Source organism: Crocodylus siamensis, chromosome 3 (genome assembly GCF_052110815.1).
Source record: "Crocodylus siamensis isolate JL-2025a chromosome 3, ASM5211081v1, whole genome shotgun sequence".
Taxonomy (NCBI): Eukaryota; Metazoa; Chordata; order Crocodylia; family Crocodylidae; genus Crocodylus; species Crocodylus siamensis.
In genome coordinates, this window is record NC_143397.1 from 100506583 (window position 1) to 100528239 (window position 21657).

The 21657-nt window shown below is 40.4% G+C and overlaps 1 protein-coding gene across 8 annotated transcripts in view; it reads right to left on the bottom strand.

The window, feature by feature from the left end:
• PALM2AKAP2 (PALM2 and AKAP2 fusion) overlaps positions 1–21657 on the bottom strand; it is a 472880-nt gene that overhangs the window by 220469 nt on the left and 230754 nt on the right. For 5 of the 8 annotated variants that reach the window (XM_090038872.1, XM_090038871.1, XM_090038869.1 and 2 more), the window contains exon 7: positions 14799–15503. The exons of the other annotated variants lie outside the window; for them this stretch is intronic. In XM_090038872.1, the coding sequence (XP_089894998.1) occupies positions 14799–15503 (705 nt within the window). The remainder of the gene's footprint in view (positions 1–14798; positions 15504–21657) is intronic. 8 annotated transcript variants of the gene reach the window in all.

Below are 21657 nucleotides of genomic sequence, written 5' to 3' on the forward strand. Positions count from 1 at the left end.
TGCAGCCCAGCATGGGGGCACTGGGGAGCCACCACCTCGGGGGGCTTCCTCCACCCCAGCCCCTGGGCAACTCCAGGGAGCTGAGGGGATTCTTCCCCTCCCCAGCTTTGCCTCAGCCCCTTGAATCTCAGGCAGCTTCAGGGAGTGGAGGGATATTCTCCTGCTCCTCTGTGGCTGGTTTTGCCTCAGCTGCTGTGATACAGAGGAGCGGAGGCATTTCCCTCTGCTCCCTGGGCTATCCCTGAGAGTCCAGCCCCTACGGCAAGGGGGTGGGGTCGGGGAGAATTCCCCTCAGCTCTAGGGAGTGGCAGAGCCTTGGGCTGGGCTGGGGGGAAGCGAGGGATCCCTGGTGCACCCATACTGGGCTGCAGGGGCACGTATCTCACAACAGCCGAATAATATTTCAGTCACCCACTGGCAAAAAAATAAAAAGTGATTTATTTCGGGTAAATATTGATGGACCCCGTTTTCAACATTACAGTGCCCACTTTATGTCTAAATGGGACAAACACAGCTTTTCGCTGCATCCTGTGGAGCTACAGTGGGATTGCTCAGGGGATCGATCCTGAAGACACACAGGTGTTTAATTTTAAGTGAGTGGCTAGGTGGGTTGATTCTTCCTTATGGAGTTGGAGGAATGTGGCAGTGAAATCTGGGAACAGAAGCAAAAGCTATTGGATATTTTAGGTCAGAGTAAATAATACAATAGTGATTCCCTTTGGCTTTAACACCTCTGAACTATGTGAGTGGTCTTATTGATTCTGGATCAGATCAGCATTTGGCCCAACTTCTACTGAGTAATTATGAATTCCATTACATATTTGAGTGCTCAATAAACACAAATATTGAAACAGATGGTAACCATTTTAGGCACTGATGTTTCCTCCACTATAATTGTCCTGGCTAATAAGAAGCACAAGAGAACATACAAGTGTGTGAGATATACTGTTTGTGGCAGGTCCTATACTTGTGTACATATTTGGTTGATATCTGACACACTTGCAGGCATGATCAAATACAAGTGATAAACTGACACCAGTATTACCCCCTTCATGTGTTGAAAATCTAATTACAGATGTAATTAGAGACATCTCTGTATTATTTGTGTTCTGCCTCTGATTATTATTAATTGTTTCAGTTATTACCATCTCTCATTATGGACCAGCATCCTCTATGCTAGGCTAGTGGTTCTCAACCCTTTTAGACGAGAGGCAACCCTCTTCAGGCTTGAGATACCACTCATAAAATGCCAGCTCTTAGTTTTCACTCATTTTTTGACTACAGAACAATAATACAGCAATTTTTCTGTTGCAAAGAACTCAGAATGACCACAACAGGTGAGAATGTTCTTAGCACTATGGATTCCTATTTGAAATCCCTGGGTTCATCTTGTGAACCATGATTGCACACTTAACAGTGTCAACATTATATGGGACCTTGCAGCACCACTAAAAGGATCTAAAGGCACCTTAGGGTGCCATGGCATGTTCTTTGACGGTCACTGTGCAAACAGAACAAAGATGACACCTGCCCAAAGAATGTGTAAACTTGGTTAGTATTCTTTGTTTCCAGTTTGTCTCTTAAACCTTACTGGGTTAGAACCTTACTAATTTTTAAATGAAAGTTGAGACTTTCTCATAATTATGTAATGCCATGATTGACACTGCAAGAAAAACATTGTATATCAGCAGACTTGAAACACTGTAGTAATAATTTAATGAATGTCTTCTGTTTTATGTTAAAGTAAAGACTTTTCCCTCCCTGTTGCAGAATCTATCTTGGTTATTTTTGATTAACTAACCCCCAGTATATTTCAAGAGCGATCAACAGCTTCTATAATGGGAAAGAGCACTAACATTGAACTTCCAAGTGCATCTTATGCTGCATTTTTACACAGTTAATGCACTTGGTATTTGACAGATATTTTTCTCCACCTGTCTGGAAATTTACCATACATCTAGCCACATAAAACTGCTCAGTCAAGAGGAGAAAATACTTGTTATGCCTCACCAATGAATTGTTTGCAAACCTGTCAGCTTATTGCATATTTTATTGGAAAGCTTTAAAAAATCAAATGTTAACCATGCAATAGGATTACTTAAATGCTTCAGTCCTACAATATGTATTTTTAATTCAACCTTGGTTGTGAAAATCCTAAGGTAATACAACTAATTTTGGTTAATCAAAGGAGTTTATAGACCTACTTCCATTTCTGTTAGTGGAGTTGCACTGATTTACAGTATTTGATAAAAACAGCCTATTCTTGATTCAAAGAGAGAGTAAATATATATTTTTGGCTACACCCAGATGAGCAGGGGTGTGTGGTCTGTGGTGCCACAAACCGAATGTGGGGAATGTTAAAACATGCCCTGGGCTGAAGATTTGCAGTGCAGGGACAAAATTTGCTACCGGGAAATCCCATTAGCAAAAGAAAAAGCTGGGAAAAATGTGGCATGGTGCACATCACAGAAGCATGAACTAGTAGACACAGAGGCTGCTGGCAAGAGCATCTCTACTCCTTCAGCTGTGCCCCAGCTCCTCCAGCATGCTGTTTACTGGTTTTATGGCCTCCATTTCCATAGTATCGTAGTATTTCAGTTTTCAGTGTCTTTCTCTTCACACTACCCTTCCGAGGCAGGACTGTATTATTATTACCATTTTACAGATAGGAAACTGGAGCAGAGAGAGAGAAAAAGACTAAATACTGCAATCAAGATTAAACAGGAAGTCTTTTATGGAGCAGGAACTTGAACCTGTATCTCCCAAGTTCCAGGACACCACCTTTTTGTGTGCAATGAGTTCTCATATGAAGCATTCCTATACTGAGCAAGAAAAAGTGACTAATATTTTTTAAATATTAAAAGAAGGAGGGGAACTTTTAATTCAGAAACAATTCTGGTCCTTAAATTAACACCAGATGCCACCTTTCACTTTGGACTGACCATGTGCAGATCTTCAGGTCATCTGAAAATTGTCACTCTCCCTTCTACATGTGTAGATACACGGGTAGACCACATGCTGGGGACACCTCCCCCTAAATCTGTGAACCCCCAACCATTGTTTTTTTTTATATCTCCTCAAAACACACATCAGCTGTGAAGCTTGTCATTGTTAGTCATCATTTCCCAAATAGCTGTGAGCTGTCAGTAAGTAAAAGCTGACCATTCTCTCAGGTGAATCCACCTACTAGGCCCCTAATTGGTGGTAGATTTGTGCTGTACTGTGTTTCTGTGGTATTTGTAAACTCATCAGGGAGCACGCTGTTTCTCCACTATGCACTGAACAACATGGAGAGAGCAGTTTTCAGGAAATAATACATAAATAATAATATAACAGAAAGCTGGGTAGATCCCTAGTGATAACTGGAAAATGCAGTAACAGAAAACGCTGTGACTTTCATCATTTTTCCATTCATGCTATGACAAGCAATTTTAGTTTCTCTTTGTTCCCCTTAAAATGTAGGGGCCCAACTGGATGGCATGAAGAGCAAAGTTTGCTGTTGTAATAAAGGAGTCAGTGGGAGCTCAGGGCATGGAAAGAGTAGAGGAGCAGGCAGCAAATGTACAGTCACAGTTCACTAATGGAGTTGTGTGACCCCACGATAAAGGCAGAGGACATTGTTTCAACCAGTCTGTTCTATTTCCAGTGCTAGACAAACCACTAAAAGCCATTAAATGTTCTGCTCTTCATTGTATTGCCATGACCAATACAGTGAGCTATCATGTTATGGCAACCCTTTGTTTTTGCTACCCAAACAAGCAGAATTGTAAAGGAAAAAGAATTCCAAAGGCTGGGTATCTGTTTCATCAGCAATCCAATGGATGTCAATGGAGTTACGTAAGAAGAGCAGCAAGAATATGGTTCAACTATATTATTAGAGTTGAGCAGTTTCTCTCCCATTTGCTGTTGCAAAAAAAAATCTTATTACAATGAAAAAAAGATTAATCTTTGGAAGGTGATTTGGAAAGGGGAGAGACAGAGCTTGTGCCTGTTTATTACTGTTACATTTAAACCCTAGTGACAATAGGCATGTCCTACGTTGAACTGTTCTTGTTGGAGAAACTCCTGGTTAACACCAATATGTAGACTGGACAGTTTCTCAAGAACTTTGACACAAATGTTTGCAACACAAAGGGTGCATCTACACAGGCAATTCATGTGAAGCAATAAACTGTGGAGAAGTTCAAGCCTTGTCACGTGTGCGACTGGGACAGCAGCAATCTGAGCTGGGGCAGAGCAGACCCCCAGCTGGCTAGGCTGACTGGGTCTAATTTATGCCCCCAGTTAGCAACTACATGTATATTTCAGCACAGTTAATTACTCTACCAGTAATTAAGTACTCCTGTTAAGTACTGTCCTGGACAGCAGTATCTTACAGCAGAGTTAATTAGTTTATTTACTGCACCCTAATACTGGCACATGTGTAGATGATAATGCTTTACTGTGGAGCTAACTGGTCCACAGTAAAGTGCACATGTAGATGCACCCAGAAACGACGTCCAGATGAGTGTGCCCCTGTGGCATGTGGCATCACAGACATGTCTGTGGCATGTCGTACTGCACGTTCAGTTGTTCTCTGCATTGCAAGAAAGCAGCACAAAAGGTTTTTTTTGACCCCTGGATATCCAGGGGTCAAAAAAAAAACTGTGGAAAAAAAAAAGTGGAGCAGTGCACATGGTACCAAGCATGCACCACCCAAAGCCAGAGCTGCACCCTACTGCTGGCCTGGCTCCGCATGGCAGGATCGCCACTGCTGCAGCCCCAGGAGGCCCCCAGGACCCTAGGTAAGGCTGCTGGCCCCAGCATCCCCTACCCCACCCAGGGTAACTTGCCGTGCACCAGAGTGTGTTTGGCATGGGTGTTCCCTGGGGACAATTAGCGGCGGCACAAGGTGTGCTGCTGCTAGTTGCCCCTGGGGAACCAAATGTCCATGCAAGTTTGGATGTGGCCAAAAAGTCTGAATCACTATGTTCCAGAATTTCTTCTCTCAGTTAATCAGATTTCACTTCCTTGATATCTTGAATGTCATAAAAACACCAGTTGTCATTCACTTAGTCATCCAGACTAGATAAAACCTGCATTTCTTTTGTTCAAAACCAGATAAGAAAAAATAACTTAAATCTACCCCTCAACCTTTCAAGTCTTTAACAAGAAGCACCAAAGGGAGACATAAAACCCTTTTGTTGCCAGAAGCACTATCACCACAGGGAACTTAACAGAGGTCATTCTTTCTAGTCTATGCCCCAGATGTCAGTTGTAAGGTGACACAATGCAACATAGCTTACCTTATTTTTTCTAGGCAATCACAAAAGAGGCAGCGGATGGGACAGCAGTGGAGAATAAGACAAGTGATTTGTTGTGAATTACTTTGATTTGCTGTGTGTAAACTGTATTTCTGAGTTACGTCAAGGACAATAGGAGCATTTGGATACAGCACCCTTTCTAGCAATTTTATTAATCTAAATATGGTGTTTAAAAACCATGTGAAGGAATCCAAAAGCTTATTTTTACATGAAATAGAACTGTGCTGGATTTTTTTTCTGAAATAAATCCTGGAAGAAAATTATATTCTGTTGAACAATGCCCAAATCTTTTCACTGATTATTCTTGAGACTTAAATATACTGTATGGAATACTTTCCCTGGTTCAAAAGTAAATTGCTTGTGAAGTACTGCTTTACTGACTAACATCAAGCCTTTATCTTCCACAAACAGAAGAAGGTGCCATTTGATCTTACAGCAAGAGGGCCTATAGTGTGTCAGGCAAAGTATCACATGAGGAGGAAAAAGGAAAAGAAAAATGGCACAGTAACAGGCATGACAAGTTAATTATGTGTTGAAGCATCTAAAAGAAGTAGCAGTAGGAGCAGCCCAGCACAATAGGGGAGAAAAAAAATAAAGGGGGGCGGGGTTAGTACATTAATTCTTTTAGTGAGTGAGGGTGCTCCACTGCAGTGTGTCCTTGAGATCACAGAGCATCTTGAAGAGTGGGAGTTAGAGAGAAAACAGCACAAAGACACAGAAGGAGGCGCAGTGAAAAGGCAGATTTATTTACTAGTAATACTGTACAGAGAAAAAAAAAAAGAGAGAAGCCACAGTTACAGCTTGGCTGTTGCTGGCAGTGTTCTTGGATTTTTTTTTGTTTTGTTTTCATTTTTTCTTGTTTGATTTTTTTTAATCTGAAGAAAAAAATAACATAACAGTCAAAAAAGTACACTTCAGGTTACAAAGTACAGCAGCTATCCCAGCGATTCTAATCCAGTGTTAGCACAGCAGTTTTTCCCCAACAAATGGGATTTTATTTACATTTGCTCACAAAGAAAGTGGGCGAATAAAGCTCAAAAAAAAAGGTCTCATCCACAACCTACATTCACCATAAAAGCTGCATTTTACACAACATTTTCTTGAACCCCTAAAAGAATCATCTTATTTTTCTTTTTTTTTAATGGCTTGGGTATAGTAGGGAGGGGACAAGAAACTTTTTAGAAATGCTTGTTTGTCCTTGTTCCTGGCCTGGCATTTCTTGTCTACCCTTATTGCACAGATCCTCATCTCTGAATGGCACTAAAGCCTTTAAATGGATTTGTCTCCTGTCTGCCTGTATACAGTAATTTTAAACATTCACTTAAATGCTGTGCTGAATTAGGGCCTTCAATGGTTGCATAGATCCTCTTGCTCTACTGCACAGCAGAATTAACTGTTTCACATGCCGACTGCCCGTTAAAAAGCAAATTGCTTTTATTGAGAGGGTTCTGTACACATTGTATTGTCCAACGATGGACTCTACCCGTGGCTCCTCCCTCTGGTCCGACAGTAGCAGCATGACTTTGTGAGGTACAGTTAGGGGCCAGATTCCACCTTCTGTTACACAGGGTGGCGTTCATATGTTGAGGGCATCGGTCTACACTGTGCTATTTGTAACACTCCTTATATAAAAAATGGGGAACAAAGCAGTAAAATTAACCATTGGAACTGGGAAGATTTTAGTGGGGGCCGCTTAATTGTACACACTTGCCACCTCAGTGATGTCAGAGGGATTCTGCTGAGGGCAGAACTTGCCTGGTATCATCTAGGAAAATATGTGAGATAGCTAAGGGCTAGGGCAGTGGTCACCAACCAGTGGATCTCGATCCACTGGTAGCACTCGGAGCCTCTTGTGGTAGATTTCAGAGCGTCTTGGAGTTGATCCAAGGCGGGGGGGGTGCTGAGTGCCCGCGTGCATGCATGTGCGTGCCCCAGCTTGGCAGGTCAGTCCATGGGGGAGGGAAGGGGCGGGGGTTAGACTAAGGCCCCCACAGTAAGGGACAGTGCCACAGAGGCAGGAGCAGGAGTAAATTGAATGGGGCCCTGGCCGGGTGGGACTTACCAGCTGGGGAGGCATGCCCCCAAATAATTTTTTCTCCCTCTGCCTCGATCTGCACCCCCCCTTCCCTCTCCATAGACTTACCTGCTGGGTGTGGGTGTGTGTGTGGGGGGGGGGACGGGAGTGGGGGGCAGCGGCAGTGAACGGTAGATCTAGGGTTGCTTTTAAATGCCAAAGGTGATCTTCTTTTTTAAAAAGGTTGGAGACCACTGGGCTAGGGGAAGGCTAGTATCTTTTTACCTTACCTACTTGCACAGCTCTCCGGGCAGTTGAGTTCTGTATTCTAGTTTATGAGGTTCACCCTCTACTTACAGAAAGCTGGGCAAAGAAAAGTCAAAGGAGTGGGAAAGGAAGAGGATGAACAGTAGTGTCCATGACTACAGACAAATGCAGAAAATGGAGGGAAAGAGCAGAGATGGGGAGGGGAAAAGTTCTAATGAAAAACCCAATCTCTCTCTTTATATAATGGTTTTGTGTGCACATTGTGTTCACATCAACAGTATACCAGTCACTACTGCATGACAAAAGCCTGGGGAGGTGCAAAAAAGGGTCTTTGGGCTTCCTGTCAGCCAGAAAGCCATATTAAAAGTGTCAAATCTTTTAGAAATGTGCATCAGCTGAACTATACCAATTTAAATATCAGACTAATTAAAGCAGTGTAAACTTCCCTTACATCTGTATAGCTTAAGGCTCTGAGCCTGTGAGCAATGTACTTGAGCTTAATCTTATATATACGAATATTTCCGTTAAGCCAAGGCGGGGGTGGGTCTTGGGTCTTATGGCCTAGTCTTAAAAGTCTACTCAAAAAGTCAGTAACTGAACAAAGTAATTGGTTTACTTTGGAGGAAAAGATATAAAGGGGAAGAGGAGATGAGACACAATAACAGTTTACAAAAATCTGAAAGGCTGCCATAGAAAGATGGGGAATCATCATTCTCCCCTGCCACAGAGGGCAGGACTGGTGGCAGTGGGTTAAAGTGCAGCAAAATCGATTTAGATCAAACCTCAGGAAAGTCTTTCTATCTGTAAGAAAAGGAAGAGAATGGAACGAGCTGCTGAGGGAACCTTTATTGGAGGTTTTTAAGAGGAAGCTGGATTGGCATCTGTCTGGTATGGTTTAGGAAGAGCAAACCTTAAGAGAGGCTTTAAAAAGTCTGTGAGACTTAAATGCAGGTTTAAGTAACAGGGGAAGTGTGCTTACAGTATGAATCTGTATGAACCCAAGAAAGGGGTTAGGAAAGCTGCAGAATTTCACACTCCAGATCTGCCCACTTCACCTATCTGGAGTCCCTCTGACTGGCACTGGTGCACAGCAGTAAGGCTATTGATTTCACTGGCCCTGTAGAACCCAGAACTATTCATTGAGAAAGTTATTTGCTTTTTTCTCTAAAAGAGAACAACAACAATAGGGAAACCAGGAGGATGAAGGCTAGTATGTGTTCAGCTTTTTTCGTATTTCTCTTTTTAAATGAAGTTGGATAATTTTAAGAACATTCATGCATTCTTGTCAATATTTACAAGGTAGGATATTAGATGAATACTTTTATATTACATAATAATTTACACTCTTTTTGGATTAAATTATCATCTTAAAGGTATCATACGATAGAACTTTCTGTTTATACACAGGGTACAAACTAATTTTACTGGATTTTATCATCTGTGATTTATCATTACACCCAATACTCAAGTGGATTCTTGTAATGAAAATCCCTGGCACAGCATCATTTTAGCAACTCCAGACCTTTTTATTATAGAGATAGAGCTGGTCAAAGTTTGTCAAGGTTTGAGAATTCAAAATTCATTAAACAAATGGGAAAAATATCAACATGGTTTTTTGAATTATTTTCTGCTACATTTTCTATGATAATGATTTCTTTTTCTAACACTGACTTTTGAAATGTTGAGTGATGAAATAGAAAACAATTGATAAAAAAAACTTCATTGTTACTACTTTTCAGTCATTTAACCTTTTGTCTCTCTAATTAATAATAGGAAACTATTAACTGCCCAGAGGGCTTATTAGAGAAAAACAATTAAGATACTCTGAAATGTATTTTTTATTTAGTTGTTTCATACCCAGGGTCAAATTTGGCTGTGGTTAAATGTTATTGGCTTAACTGCATTTTAAATAGTTGTTTAATATTGATTAGATTCCATTTCACATTTTTCTTAAAAAAATGTATTGTGGACATATGTCCAGACAAAATGTATGATTTCATTTACAAACGACTCCAAGAAGTTTGGTGCTATCATCACAGTGTAAAGAAAGTTCAGAGACTCAGAGTCCTGGGCATGTTGAGGCCATGGAGCTCTATTCCCATTCTGGATTGTTCTTTTGTTATAAAAATATTTATTCCTTAAAAAAATACACAAATGTGAAATTCTACATTTTCTATTATATCTTCACTTATTTTCAGAGTATGCAATGAGAAGTAGATTGGCTTGGTTAGATTAAATCAAGAAGAAATGCACCATTATTTAAAAATGTTATCTGACATATCTATATGCCATCATTTTGCTCCCACTCAGCACGTGTTTGAGGTTTTATCTCTGTACTCCCTCTTGGAAGTACAGAGATAAGTTATGAGCCACTGGTTTACTTGAACAGAATGTGGAGGAACTGATAGCACGGTCATTAGTGAGGTACCAGATATTGTTATATCAGTAATATAATGGCAGTGGTAGCAATATTACTGGCTCAGAAGCTAATCCCAAGCATTGCTGGGCACCCTTTCTTTGCCCGTGAGAATGGTAATGCACAAAGCACCTCTCAAGATTCTAAGACCAGTGGGTACTTCTGCAGTACATCAAACTGCTACCAGATATACAAATACACCCTGTACTAATCTGCAGTCCTCAACTACACCCTGTATTAATCTGCAGACGCTTATGTGTATACATTTGCCTTTTACTTATAGTCCCATGGATTTCAATGGCATGACTCTGAGTACAGTTAAGCTTATGGGTATGTGTTTTCAAGACTTGGGCTTTATCAACCACACCACTCCAGAGTTGAGGCTCCAGTCTTTTAATTGAGAAGGGTCTGCACACATTTATGTCACTAAGGGGATTGAAAGATAATGTTGTGTTCATACAGCTTTGGAATACAGCCTGCACCGTTTGGGAAAAAACAAAACCATACACACACACACACACAAACAGAAGAAGAAAAATGAAGAGTGCTAAGGCAAACTGTCAAGTGGCACATCATACCTATTTTGTCATTCATTTAGATAACGTCACAAAGGCAGACCAGAGGAGTTCTGTAAACATATACCATACAGTACATCAGCCACGGGAAATAAAAAAAGAAAACAACCCTGTAATTCTTTTCTTTCTGTATTGAAGTTATTGAAATTGAAAGAGATTGCCTGGCCACTAAAGATAATGTTGTGTTTTATGATTTTGTATTTCTCTCTTTTAAAAAAATGCAGTGGTTTGTCAAAAAAAACAAAACAGTCCCCTGATGAAAACTAGGGACAACATGAAAAGTAAATCTGTAAAAAACTTAGAAAATACAAAATATAAAAAGTTTCATAGGCTACCTTTTTCTCGTTTAGGAAAAGATACACTGAAAAGTGTTTTGTTGTTAATTTTCTTACAAAAGTTAAGGCGCACAGTTTGTTGTGGCAAAATGTTGTCACAGAACCAGGTTCTGAATCTATTTCTTTTGTTTGTAAGTATCTTTTCATGCTGAACTTGCAACGTACATGATTATAGCTTAAATTGAGCAGAAACAGGGAGTTTGTTTAAAACAAAATGAAATAGAAACTCCCACTGTGAGAATCTTATGAAATCTATCTCTGCACCTTTCAGCTAGTGGACCTTTTGCTTTGTTTCTGATTGTGCATGTTTCTACCAGCTAGTCTATATCTAGGAGTGGAGGAAAAATAAACCTGTTCTGAAGCTCAAGAAAGCGATAGAAATCTATATACTGGTACATTCATTAGCCTATGTTAATTTGGCTGCAGTTTCTAAAGAAAAGAGGTTAAAATGAAAAAAATTAAAGTCTAGCTCATGCAGTGAGACTTTCTGCCAGGAATTAAAAATACTGGGGCCAGCCGGTATAAGCTGAGATGGCTGAGGATCTGACCCTGTCAGTTTAGAATGAAAGTTTTTCTTCCCCACCCACCCAGCCCTGAACAGGAAAACAGTTTTGGTCAAAAAGTGAAAAGCAAAACAAAACAAACAAAAAACCCCAAGCAAACCCAAATCCTTTTTAGATTCTCTACCAAAAAGCCATGGTTTTTCTGCATTAACATTGGCCCATTAACTACGATGTTCACATGAATGACTGCAACAGGGGCATTAAATATGAGCTGCAATACCTGAACAATACCATGTTCGCAGTGTGAGAAATAAATGTTTACGGATTGTGCTCTACTTCTAACCAGTAAAGGGCCATGTCTGTCTGTTTTATATAGGCCCATCCAAAGTACAGGCATCTCCTAGTGACCCTGCCCTGAGGCAAGTCTTTAAAGAGAATCAGGCCTGAAGTGAGAGGTCTGAAAGAAGGGGAGGATTATCTGTGTAAGTGCCCATTGGGGTGGAGGTAATCTTTCAAGGCTCCTAAGCAGAGGACCTAGGGAAAGACACCTGCCAGGAGCCTTTGTGGGGGTGGGGGAGGGGGAAGCTTTAGCTAGGAAGAGGAGAGCAGTGATGAAGGGTCAAAGGGGGGCTGAAGTTCATTATGTAATTAAAGACCTAACGAGGCCAAGTGGAGAGGGCTGCAAGAGTTGCTTTGGAAAATTATTATTTTTTTAAAAATTAGATCCCTGAATGGGAGAGTTCTTGTATAAAGTTCTTGTATAAAGAGTTCTTGTATAATGAAGTGGTATCTTGATCAGGAAGAAGATAAGCCCAGGGCCTACTGCTGAATTGGGCAAATCCCTGTTGAATGTACATATATGCATGACTTGGCTGAACTCAGTTATATTATAGGAAAAGTTAGAAGTAAAGCAAATAGGATATGCAAGCTATTAACTTATTTCCCTTTATAGTAAAAAAAAAAAAAATGCTAAGGAATTGATATTCTTCCACTGGACTAGAGCTCCACACCTATACTTCCAAGTTGCTACTTGTGTGGGTTCACCTGCTACAGACTATTCTCTTGTAGCAACTTTTGCTGGGTTGGCTGCAAAATTCAAAGTTGTAGATGTCAGCTAAGTACAATGGAGTTAAAAGTGGCCTGACTTTTAGAGGTGTCTAGAGCTGTTGAAATTCATCCCCTCTTTAAAAAAATCAGGCTGCCGGCTTCCAAAACAGAAAAGCAAGCCACTGGTCACATGGCCATACTGATGGGCTCATGACAGCTTTTTCCTTGATAAAGCCATTGACCTTGCAAGCCTGACTGAGATCGAGTGATGTTTTGAAGAATACCAGATGATAAAACAGGCCCCTTTCTGATCCAAAAAAACACACTATTGCCAAGAGGAACCCACTACACATTAGATCAGGCTTCTTGTGTATTTTCAGTATCTGCTGTGAACATGTGGGCTGTTATCATTTAGCAGAAGCCATGTCTCTAAAGCTTTCTTTTTCTCATCTTGACTTACCCTTTGCTGAAGGTCAGCTAGGTAAATTGTGAAAGGTTAGATGAATGCACTGCTATTAATGGCAAAATGGCCGAGCAGAATAAGTTCTTATTTTTCAGTTGTTTTTTTTTTTGTATGCTTCATACTATAGCTACCATGAACAAGCATCTTTCTCAATGGCACAGAAAGAAAAGAGTACAGAGCAAAAACTCTGTTTAAGCAGATGTTTGGAACTGACAATTAATGCAGTAAAAGCACCATCCAAGAAAGAGCAGAAATGTCACAGAAACCACCCAAGACTGGAAAGAGGTTTTTTTTGTTGTATTTTTTTTTGGAAGTCTGGACATTTCAAAGACACTTCAAATAATCCCCAGGACTGAAAGTACTTTAATACTACCAGAATAAATATCCTAATGGTGATCTCACTTCCACTGGTAGAAATCAGAAGCAATTCACTTAAGTGAGATCACAATCAGGTCCATACCCTTGCCATGAAAAAGCTGGTTTCTTTTCCACCATAGATAGTAGAGTCTATGGACTAAGATTTTCAAAACCAATTGCTGATTTAAGATGCCTCAGTTTTTGGGATATGCAACTTGAGGCACTTTGGGGGGCATGATTTTCAGAGACCAGCTGACAATAATTTTTTGAAAATCAAGCTCCTTTTAGGTTCCTCAAAGAGTAAAAAATGAAAGTCAAGGCATCCAAAATTATTAGTCACTTTTGGAAATCTCAGACTCATGGACACAGTCCTTCTCCTGAAGTACCTATTGAAGCAAAGTGTCTGTTTGCTTCAGTGGGATTTTGCCAGTGTTAAGACTGGCAGGAACAGATTCTATGCCTGTGAGCATATGAGTGCACCTTGGGTACACTTATCAAGAAATACTTCTCTGAAAAGAGGTACAAAATAAGAACCAGTTCTTACCACCACTGAAGTCAACAGCACTGTTGCGAAGGACTTCAGTGGGTCAGACTGTTAAGGATGTTTGTTTCACATTCCAAAGAAACAGAAACATAGAATTTCTCATATGTCAGTGTTCAGCAGTAAAACCTCATAAATAAACATAGAAAGAGTTACTGAAAAGCAAGTAATTAAATCAGTAACAACATTTCAGTTGTGGTGACAGCTGGATCTTTTTCATGTCAAGTTGATTTCAACTATAATTTAAGGAGATGAAGTAGATGCACAATACTGTAATCTGGAAGATTGGTATAAGGCAAAATCATCACTCGTGATTTTTTAGAAAAAATAATTAAGGTCCACTTTTGGTTTTACCAATAAGCAGAAATGGCCAATGGCTTTTTGACACCACAAACTAAGCTGAAAAGTTAATATAAAATAAAACTATGCAAATTTTCTGGGAAGGATGTGTCAGAGTTTTAGCAAATTAAAACATTAAAATGACCCAGCCCATACCCACTCCCCCTTCCCCAAATAAAATATAGGATTTATAAAATAAAGTTAAAAATGTGATTTTTTTTAAGGCTCTCATATCTGGCTTCTGTGAAACTCAGATTCGCCAAAAACATTAGGAATCTCATCAAACTTGCCAGATACATGAAGTAAAATGTAAAAAGTGTTTCCGTTCTATATATATATAAAATAAAATAAATATGAAAACATCTGTTCACTTTCCCATTTTTCTCTCACTCAATAAAAACTAAAAAACAATCAGTACATTTCATGGGAAAATAATCATGCGTTCATCTTCCTGAAGAACTAGAAATCAAAGCAACCCAGCTGCAAGGCAATGGAGGCATTCACTTCCAGTTCACAGTATTGCAGTTAGAAGTACAGTGAGGTCTAAAGAAGTGATGGAGCAGGTGTTGATCAGAACAGGGAAGGAAGAAGTGGTCACATGACAATACAGCATTGACAGCGCTTTTTCTTTTGTGTACCTGGAACTGGTTCCATGGGCAGACTTTCTTCTTTCCCCTCAGGAGAGGAGGGCTCAGTTGTGTCTGACAAAGGTCTTCCAGAGACGAGCTCAGCTGCATTTCCGTCCATGGTGGACACATCCGTCACAGTCTTCTCACGCAATGACTTCTCATCATCTTCGTCAATAAGGACAAGTTCTGCTTTGATAGTTTCATCATAGCCTAGCACTTTCTTTGTCTCCTCTTCATCGTCAATGTTTTGGTATCCCATAAAAATCATTGTCACTGGTTGATCAGCACTGGCCTCTGGGACTGCATCACCAGAGAGTTTTGCTTGGTGTTGAGGATCCATAGAATGCCCTTTACTGGATTTATGCACCATTTCCAACTTTGCCTCCTTGAAGAGCATTTGCTCCTTCATATGGCTAAGGTTTCCATCTGCTATCACATTTCTGTCTGGTACAGTCACTGTTTCATACCCTCCTCTTACACTTGATTGTCCAGCTTTCTGCATAAGTTCATCAACATCCTTTGGGCTTAATTTATGTATTCCATTTTCTACCACTGTGCCTCCAGAGTGAACCTCATAGACTACCTTGGTACCATCATCATAGACTTTCAGTCCTTTTTGATGAGCCCCCTCTGGACCAACAGGTGTTGTAGAGAGAATCTTGGTCTCTCCTGTCTGTTTGTCCTTCTCCACATTAATTTCCATGGTGTACAAAGCTTGAATGAAAACAAGAGAGGAAGTGCACGTTACAACAAAAAAAGCCAGTGACTGGTTAATTGCCAAACAAAGAACACTACCATGCCCCTTTCTTCTCTCCTAGTACTAAAGAGCCAAGCATTCCATGTTAGAGGTGAAGTGCCGTGAACAGAGCTGGTTATTAAGGGCACCTATACACGTGCCACACATCTGTGCTTCAATGCATGCTGATTAGCACATTTTGGAGCAGACTTGATTAATCGAGTCTGCTGGAGTGTGCTAATTAGCATGCGCTAGCAGGCTCTAAGTCACGTATATTCAGTGTCCTCATGCTTCAAAATGGCAGTGGGGGGTGCTTTAATTAAAGCTTGTCAAATGAGATTTAGTCAAAGTGCCCCTGCCACCATTTTGAAGCATGGGATGCTGAATACATGTGATGAAGCAGGCGCTGTAATTAGAGTGGTTTTCAGAGCTGCTCTAATTAAAGCACCACCCCCCTCCACCCCAGAGTATGTGTAAAGTTGCCCTAAGATACTGCACTTTAAACTATACTTCAAGCAGCTGGATCCTAGGCCTGTGTGCTGAACACTGGACATAATTTTCCAACTCAATCTAGGTGGAAGGGGTTCTCATCAATTAGGAATGTGAAGTACTTTGATTAGGTGTAGTCAATGCACAGCTGACAAAGGTAAGTGACAAGTTAAAGGTTTACCTTACCCTTTTTATTTATTAAAAGATACAGAAATGTTCCCTCTGTATGGGTTCCTAAACAGTATTTTCAAAAGGTTCAGTGTTTTTGAGGCTTCCTAAACAGGGTTTTCAAACATCACAGTTGGATCTTCATGGTACCATGGGTGGTTGAATGCAGTCATCTAATTAAATGCTTCTTGTATAAAGGTGAAATCATGTCAATCCTTTAACCCACATGCACGGGCACTTAACTGCAGTTACCATCATGAGAGATACCACCTCCTATCATGAAACTTACCTGACCATCTCATGATAACCACACTGGATCACAGTGGTATTAACATGCTTTCTATCATTATGGGCAGCAATATATGGTGTATTTTCAGTAGTGAATGACAAAAAAAAAGTAAATCATTACTATGTCAGTTACTGTGGTGCACTTCCTAGGAGGAAAAAAAACAATACAATCCCTATTTGTGTGTTTTTTTAATATACCATAGAACTAATGTACAACTTTCCTAAGCTTGGTTTCAATCATTCCTTCTCTCTCATTATGTATGTATTATCAAGCTTATGTGTAGCTTCCTAGGACTAGACTCTGTCATAAGCATAGGACGAATCAGGGCCTATAAGTGAAATTTGGGGACCTGGTATATCCTTATACTTCCCATTTTGGAACCAGGAAATAGAATCATACAAAAGTAGGGCTGGAAGGGTCCTCCAGAGGTCATCTTGTCCAGCCCCCTGCTCAACGCAGGATTACCCCTTTCCAAACCATTCCATACAAGTTCTTGTCTAGCATATTCTGAAAACTGTCCAGTATTCCAGTAAGCCCCCCATTCCCACCTTTCCCACAGGCCTGGGGAAGCCTTCAGTAGTGTACATGTCAGACCTCTTTATGTAGTTAGAGAAGGCAACTGCTGCACTGAACAGTTTTAAGATACCTGAGGCCACTGGGCATCTGAAATTATAGGCAGCAAAATTCTGAGCATTCACAGTAACAATATTCCTGCTTCCCTAGTGTACAACAGCACATTCTGACTTGTGTTTAATCATGTCCATTCTCCATGCATGGTCACTTTTCACCCTCCTTGAGTTTTTTCATGCCTACCAAAAACTTGGTGAAGAAAAAGGAGGAGTTGCCATAACTTACTCTGACTATACAGAATTGGTCTACTGAGGCTGTTAGCAGCTCACTGGCCTATGGTTGTAGAATTTTGTCTCATCATTCAGTGCCCAGGAGTTTCTTACCCTACCTATGAAATCAGAATTCCTTGCAACTCTGATGTTTTACTAAAATGAAGGATGGGTATATCTGCTCAAGCATCCTGATGGAGTGTTAGAAGTTAGCATGCATGCTTGCAGAAGCAGGAATGCTGCCTGTTGCATGGCAGACCAGCACAGTAGCCTTATGGAGTGCTCTTTGATACTTGTTAAAGTGGGCATGTGATGCCAGTTGCTCACTACCTCATGTCCCTTTAAGGAACACACATTTACTACAGTGAGGAGTATTCTCTGAGCCCCAAGGCTACAAGCAGTTGAAGCTAAAGCGCATTGCCCATCTGACATCTCAAAGTTCTCGTCTTCATACTGAAGGGATTGTGTCCCTTGACTTGTGCCCTGGTTGGCTGAATAGGACACAGGAGCCCCAGTTGGTAGTCTAGATCAGTGGTCTCCAAAGTGGGGTGCGCAAGATGATCCATTGGGGTGCGGGAAGAAAATATTAGAATTTCTATTTCTATTTATTTTTTATCTAAAAAAATAAGAAAGAAATTAAGCTTTACTAATATTTAATATATGGATTGACACTGGTGCCCTCACTCGGTCCGTATGTCAGACAGTCACATGTCACGTACAGTACATGAGGTATCCTGAGGGAAGAGTGGGAGTTCCACAATGCGGAGGGGTTGACAGTGGCACCCTCAGTGGTGCCCCCAGTAAATATACATATATTGGGGGTGCATGCGATCAAAAAGTTTGGAGACCACTGGTCTAGATTGATGGAGGAGTAGAGTTATCTGAACACTTGGAGCAGGAAGAGAATGGAATGCTGGTTTGTATTCTTAATTTCCATTTGACCAATTGGCATTAGTACTATGTCATGCATCACTAATGGTAATACACAACAGCTATCAAACTTCAGGCATTTAGGATAGTCCGCCTTTGGGGAACCCTGGGACCAATGTTTATAATGTCTCATACAAATAGCTATGACTTGAACCTTAAATCCAAGTTCTAGGGACTTTAAGACGGTTAAAAAAAGATGAATACCTCCACCATTCATTTGGAATTTGCTCAGTTTTGCTTGTGATATTGGGATGGGGTTAGTCAAACTTGGTGACTGGGACATGGACTGGGAGTCAGAATCTCAGGGATCCATTCTTGGCTATGTCATTATCTTGGGGTGTGGTTTTTGGAAAGTCACCTGACCTCTTTGAAATAGCTCAGGCTGCTGCTATGCAAACTCTTCAGAGGCCAGTAATATCATGGGTGCTGCTGTTTTCCAAAAAAGTACGTTCTTCCATTTGTGTGATAGTTCACATTTAAATGCCAAATAGGAGGTGTTCTTCAAGCCCTTCATATGTGGAACATCTGAATGAAAGCAACAGGAGCTGTACCTTGGAAAGACTTTCAAGACTGATCCACAAATCTATGTTGGACTTCCAGATAAACAAAAAGCAGGTCAGGGGGTTCTGTACCTTTGGAATTTGATCTGTTGTAATCAGGTATGCCAACTGTCAGTAAAGTTACAGTCAGTAAAAATCAGGCCACAAATGGCTGTCAGTAAAGTTTGTGAAAAAAACTTTAACAGTCAATAAAAACACTAAGCAACCACAGTTTGACTGAAACTCCAATGGGCAGAGCAGAGCAGTCCTATCTGGTGTCTGAGCAGGAGCATGGCACCCTGCAGAGAGTATTCACTCAGCCACAGTGCTGTTGCTGCTGTGTCCCACACTGGCTGTAATACTGCTGGGTTGAAGACAGGCTTCTTTGAGGGTCCATGCCAGGACAAGGAAAGAGGTGTCACTGAGGGTACGGCTTGGGGATGAGTTGCGGGGGAAGCATGATGCAGGGTGCAGTTTGGGGCATTAAGGTGTGAAGGTGAAAAGGGAGTCCCTGGCTGGGGTTGGGGGAAGAACAGTATAAAACTATCACTGCCAAGTTGGCAACCCAAGAACATTTTTTTACTGCAAATTTTTTACCTTTTTAATATGGTTGATATTAACCCCTAACTTTAAACCCAGCCTTTCTAACTAGGGCCTAGCTAGGGTGACCATCCCTCCTGGTTGGAAACATGGAACATCTGGGACACTGTCCCCCTCTTTCCTTCTTCTCTTTTCCCTCTGTTCCCCACAAGTCAGTGGCACACTGCAGGAAGAGGCTGAGGCACAGCAGCAGCCTGCCCAGCCACTTTCCTGGGACACTGCACCACTTTTCTTCCCTGCCAGACTGTGTTCCACACATGGGGCACTCATTTTCATCTGCACCCCATGCCCAGGACCCTTCTCCAAAATCTGGGACTCTTGTGGGATGAATGGGACAGAGGGTAACCCTAGGCCTGGCAGAAGAGTTACATTTTCACAGTTAGGGTGGCTAGGATCTGGAACCAACTTCCAAGGGAAGTGGTGCTGGCTCCTACCTTGGGGGTCTTTAAGAGGAGGCTGGATAATTACCCAGTTGGGGTCATATGAGCCAAGTATTCTCTCCTGCCCAGGGCAGAGGGTTGGACTTGAAGATCTACTTAGGTCCCTTCCGACCCTACATCTATGAATCTATGAATTTACCTTATGTAAAACATCTATCAGTAAGAAAGTATGGCTGTCAGTAAAAAACTTGCAGAATGCCAAATGTTCTCGGATTAGCAACCCAGGTTGTAATGGAGTCACGTACAGATTTCACCACATTTAATGGTGAAAGATTCAATTCCTTATCTAGGATCACTGTTCATGGTGAACACTAATATGGCAGGCATTTAGGTGACAGCTTCAAAAGAGTTCAAACCACTTAGAAGATTGCCAAAAAGGGACATTTTGGGACTTTTGCACAGGTGATTTCTTAATCATACAAGTATTTTTAATGTCTTAATTAAAACTACTTTTGTGATTACAGGCATACCAGTATAGGCAAGTATTCAATAAGTGGGGTTTTTTTTAGAAGCAATTTGTCAATGAAAAGTGTTTATGTAGGAAAAGAAGAATAATAGATCCTTGCTAATCTGCATTTTAGATAATCCATTGGCATTTGACAGCTTCTATTTATAGGGAATCTTCTAAAAGATGCTGAAAAATGAACCAACATTACTTTTTTTTTTAAGTGGGCACTTAACTGCTAAAAGCATGACATTAATATGGGTAGAAAATGACTGATGATACCAAGTTGAAAGAGCAAGTAGTACTTGAAAACAATAGCCTATCTAAATGCAAGTATCCTTTCTGTTTAAGTTTAATTAAAATGACACATAATTTAGTATTTCGTGATACTAAGATGCTAGTGTGACTTAATAAATAGTGTCTGCCTGTTTAACGGTCTTTAAAACATGGCTTTAAAATCTGTTACTTTTAAATAAAACATTATCAACAAATATTAAATATGTAACAAAACTTCATGTTTAATGTTTAACTGATCTTTAACTGTATGGGCTAGCTTTCCTTTCCTTTAAGCTGTTGCAACACGTGGATTCCTGTTGTCAAAGAACACTACAAGCAGGCCTCAGCTAGAGAATGATAGATGCCGTAATTTTCCTATTTTTTGACAAGACAGCTGGAAACACAGGCAAAATAAATGTGTGAATTTGTTTCCCACGCAGTGCTGAGGGGTGTATTCTGAGTGACTTGCAACAAGAATCTCAAGCAAAATTTCATCTCCCATTTGTGCATAATCCTATGCATTCCCCTCTTATGTTAAATAACTGGCATTCTAGTAAGCCTTCTTTCATTCTCATCTTTCATGGTGATATGTATGATGTAATGATCTGCATATTGACATATGAAATGTGTCATTTTGATACTTAGAAAGCTATTGAAAATAATAAAACAATCTCTAAATCTCTACTAATAATTTACTGTGTTTTAAATACTCACTGGTGCTGAAACTTGTAGGCTACGAAATTCTACAATTTCATCCTAAAATACAAAGCATGCAATATATTTTTCTCCCTAAGATTGTTCTAAAATAAATAGTTTTCAGTAAGACTTCATGCACATATTAAGTTGTATGTGAGTATGTGTGCATGTATGTGTGTGTATAAGCACACATTTCATTTATCTTAATGGGAGTTTTATGCAGAAAAGGTGCTACAATCATGGTTTACATTATGCAGACTTGTATCAGCAGAGAAGGGGAGAGAATCAAGCTGAATGCTTCCATTAAGAAGTATATGCCAAGTAAACAATGCTCATTTTTAGGACTCACAATGTATGTAAACAAAAAATGACTCTCAAAATGCTCACCGTTGCTCAAATATCCTTCACTTATTTATAAAAC